A 3,573-nucleotide genomic window follows, 5' to 3' on the forward strand; every position below is an offset into this window, starting at 1 on the left:
CTAGAAATATATGAAAATTTGAATGGTTTCGTTTGGTTAATCAACGGTACAAAAAATAACCGATAACGGCTTTTCAGTTAACTTTGGTCCAGTTTCGCCGGTTTTTGTTTTGGTTTTTGTCACCCCTCGACAAGTTTTCAAACTTAAGGGGTTTACATGTAATATTAAAAGTCTTCCATTGAAGGAGAAGGCCACTCGGTGCTTCCTCTTTCACGTCAACTTCCGTCGAGTCAACGTTCGTATTACTTTACGGACTCTTCAATCCATAATCATAATTATCATTCAAACCGAAGCTCAACTTAAACGATTCGAAACCCTAGCTTCTGTAATAACATAATCGCAAATGGCGTCTCGCGAGCATTTGGACAAGATGCAACTCCGTCAGAGCTACCGGAATGTATGGCACACCGATCTCATGAGCACCATATCTGCTGACACTCCTTGTAAGTAATCAATCGAATCTCAACTTCATTTTTAGCATTTTCATGTAATTAATTATTATTATTATTATTATTATTATTAGTTGATTGATACTAATTCTGTGAATGTGTAGATTGCTGCTTTGCGTTGTTCTGGTAAGTGCCTCATTTCGAGCTTTTGGTTCTAGATCGCCGATCTGCCTCTTGTTGATACAATGTGTTCATATATGTAGCAGATTGTGTGTTCTTCGTTAATCGTTTACTGATTCATGTTTGATAATTTGTATTCAGTTCTATAATGTTAGGTATTATTTTTGAATTATTATTTGTTACACGTATTCTTCATGATTCGAATCTATGATTTGTAAACGATCATGTTAGGAATTTCTCAATTCTTTTGAAATTAGGTTAGTGGATCGAGTCAAAACAATCAGACATGAACCTGGTTTAACTCATGACGCTCGATCACACTCTTCTGCAAAATTATTTTTATTCTCCTCGTCAAGGTTGTAAAACTCGCTAGGTGCAATGGTGAGGTATCGACTAGCGATTAATAGGTATTATTTGGATAGGAATTTTAAATCAAAATAATATATAGACACACACACACACAAATAATAAAATTTATATATAATTTTTCAGAATAGGTATAATGTTTTCATGTACTTCAACGATTTTGACCGACTTTTTTTTTATCAAATTTGACCGTTGTTTAGCGATTTTGACTGGTACTGATTTTAGGGCCCGATTAGGTGAAATCAAATTGGTAACCCTCTGATTTCCGATTAGTCATCGATTAGTCGGCACCTAATCGTGATTTTTACAACACTGATTAGAAGTTCTATTTAGATACTGTAAATTCGTAAATTGTAGTTTTTTTATGAAATTATTCTCTCCATATACACATTTTCTTTGGATGTTTGAACATTGTTATAACACTTTAAAATTGATGTTGTCAACATGTTCTGTGCTAATGCGAATTTTCGGTAACTCTATTTAAATGATAGTGGACCATGTGTCTCATACTTACTCCGTAAGCGAGCTCTCTACAATGATATGTCACGGTATGTAAAATTCTACATCATTTAAAGTTCAAACTCCATTTCATTGGAGAATAACTATTTCATAATTTATATTGTTCTGTGTTTGTCATAGGTATACATGTTGTGCTGGATATATGCCATGCAGTGGTAGGTGTGGAGAAAGCAAATGCCCTGAATTATGCCTTTGCACTGAGGTATTCAACTCCTCTTATTTTCGAATATAACTTTGTAAATGTTTACAACTATGTTATTGTAGCCAATTATATATACATATTGTAATGTTCAGGTCTTCTTGTGCTTTGGGAACTCAGTGGCATCTACTCGGTTTCTACTGCAAGATGAGTTTAACATACAAACAACACAATGCGATAACTGCATCATTGTAATTTCTTCATGAGACTTTTTTTATGTTTATTGTTATTTACTCTCTTAACTTTTAATTAACTTGCTCTGCGGTCATAATATAATATGCAGGGTTTCATGTTTTGCCTCCAACAACTTGCGTGCATATTCTCCATTGTTGCTTGTATTGTTGGAAGTGAAGAACTCAGTGAGGCATCTCAGTTGCTAAATTGCTTAGCTGATTTGGTTTATTGCACGTATGCCATTTCTTTCTTCTCTGATTTGATACATGTGGTTAATACAATTGAAGATGAGTTCTAACATATTTTTTGTAATTTACCTTTTGTAGGGTTTGTGCGTGCATGCAGGTAACTAAAAATTGTTACATAATCGATATTCATCTATTTATTAAGTACCTTTAGCAACCAGTTCTGATAGGGTTATTTTGGTAATGGGTTAGAACGGTTAGTTTTTGTCGACCCACAATGCTATATAAGTAGTTAGTACATTATTTATCTAACCTTTTTCAATGAAATAATGCAGGTAGTTTTATGCATTTGAATAGATAGTAAATGATTTTTGGCCCGTTTGCTTTTAGTTAAATCTTATTAAGTTAAACCCATTGACCCGTTAAAGATAGAACATAATCACAACTAGGCTTGTAAACGACCACGGAGCACGAAAGAGTATGTTCGGGTTTGTTTCGTTTAACTTTAACCGTACAAACGATCGAGCATGAACAGTTAAATGAACAGGGTTCTCTTGTTCGTGTCCGTTTGTTAAAAAAATGGACGTGCTCATGTTCATTTATGTCTGCTCGTTTATAGTATAAGTGAATGGTTTACGTAAACGAACGAATATAATTGAACATAGATTAACGATTATAAACGGACATAATTGAACAACACCAATTAAAAAGTAAACGTGAATATCGTTATATTGAGCCTATAAATTTAATGAAACTAGACTATTATAACTGGCTTAACAATTTAAATGAACACGTAAACAAACATAAACTAATGAACATAAACGAACAGATATAAACGTACGTTCACGAACATAAATTAATGAATGAGATGTGTTTACGAACATAAACATTTGCAGACACAACACAAGGTGGAAATGGACAAACGAGACGGCAAGTTTGGACCACAACCAATGGCGGTTCCACCCGTGCAGCAAATGTCAAGGATTGATCAACCGTATCCTCCTAATGTCGGTTATGGACAACAACCCTATGGTTACCCGCCAGCACCACCACCTCAAGCTCATGGCTACCCGCCTGCTGGTTACCCTCCACCACCTCAAGCTCAAGGATACCCGCCTGCTGGTTACCCTCCACAGGGGTACCCAGCCCCGGGTTACTAAAGGTAAATCTTTGAATCTTCAGAGTGTCTTTGTGAATGAAATTTGTTTCTGTTTTTAATATTGAATTTCTTGAAACCTTTTTTTTAATATTTTTTCCGTGATCTGAGAAATTTGTACATCACTTTTGTTCATTTGGATATCTGATTACTTTGGTAATTGGTATGTTTATTGTTTTCATCATGTATGTTTAATACTTTAATGTGTACAAATTACCTCAGGCTAAAAAAGGTACAGTGCTAAACTTATTAAATATTATTTCATTCTATATTTTATTTGAAAGCCAATGCTGAAGAAACGTGGATCGACTTCCTCGTATTCGATCTACGTTCCTCGGGTATGAGTGTGCTAGATCACCGATGGTTTTCCGAGATACGAGTTCTTCCACCTACAAAACGAACAGC

General features: G+C 34.9%; 1 protein-coding gene across 1 annotated transcript; it reads left to right on the forward strand.

Annotated features, from left to right (window-relative positions):
- Positions 1-298: 298 nt before the first annotated feature.
- Positions 299-3,243, forward strand: LOC143623529 (uncharacterized). Its single transcript, XM_077094419.1, has 8 exons — positions 299-443; positions 554-575; positions 1,427-1,483; positions 1,575-1,656; positions 1,749-1,844; positions 1,937-2,061; positions 2,154-2,172; positions 2,909-3,243. Exons 1-8 carry the CDS (start codon positions 344-346, stop codon positions 3,170-3,172), a joined length of 765 nt encoding a protein of 254 aa, XP_076950534.1. The 5' UTR covers positions 299-343; the 3' UTR covers positions 3,173-3,243.
- Positions 3,244-3,573: the final 330 nt, after the last annotated feature.

This window comes from Bidens hawaiensis, unplaced genomic scaffold (assembly GCF_021521415.1).
Source record: "Bidens hawaiensis isolate Kalapana, Puna unplaced genomic scaffold, B.hawaiensis_p1.1 tig00000369_1, whole genome shotgun sequence".
In the NCBI taxonomy this organism is placed as follows: domain Eukaryota; kingdom Viridiplantae; phylum Streptophyta; class Magnoliopsida; order Asterales; family Asteraceae; genus Bidens; species Bidens hawaiensis.

Coding starts and splice junctions, on each gene's coding strand:
- LOC143623529 (XM_077094419.1), top strand. CDS start 344: ATGGCGTCTCGCGAGCATTTGGACAAGATGCAACTCCGTCAGAGCTAC. Junction 444..553: donor CATATCTGCTGACACTCCTT/GTAAGTAATCAA, acceptor GTGAATGTGTAG/ATTGCTGCTTTGCGTTGTTC. Junction 1,484..1,574: donor CTCTACAATGATATGTCACG/GTATGTAAAATT, acceptor TGTTTGTCATAG/GTATACATGTTGTGCTGGAT.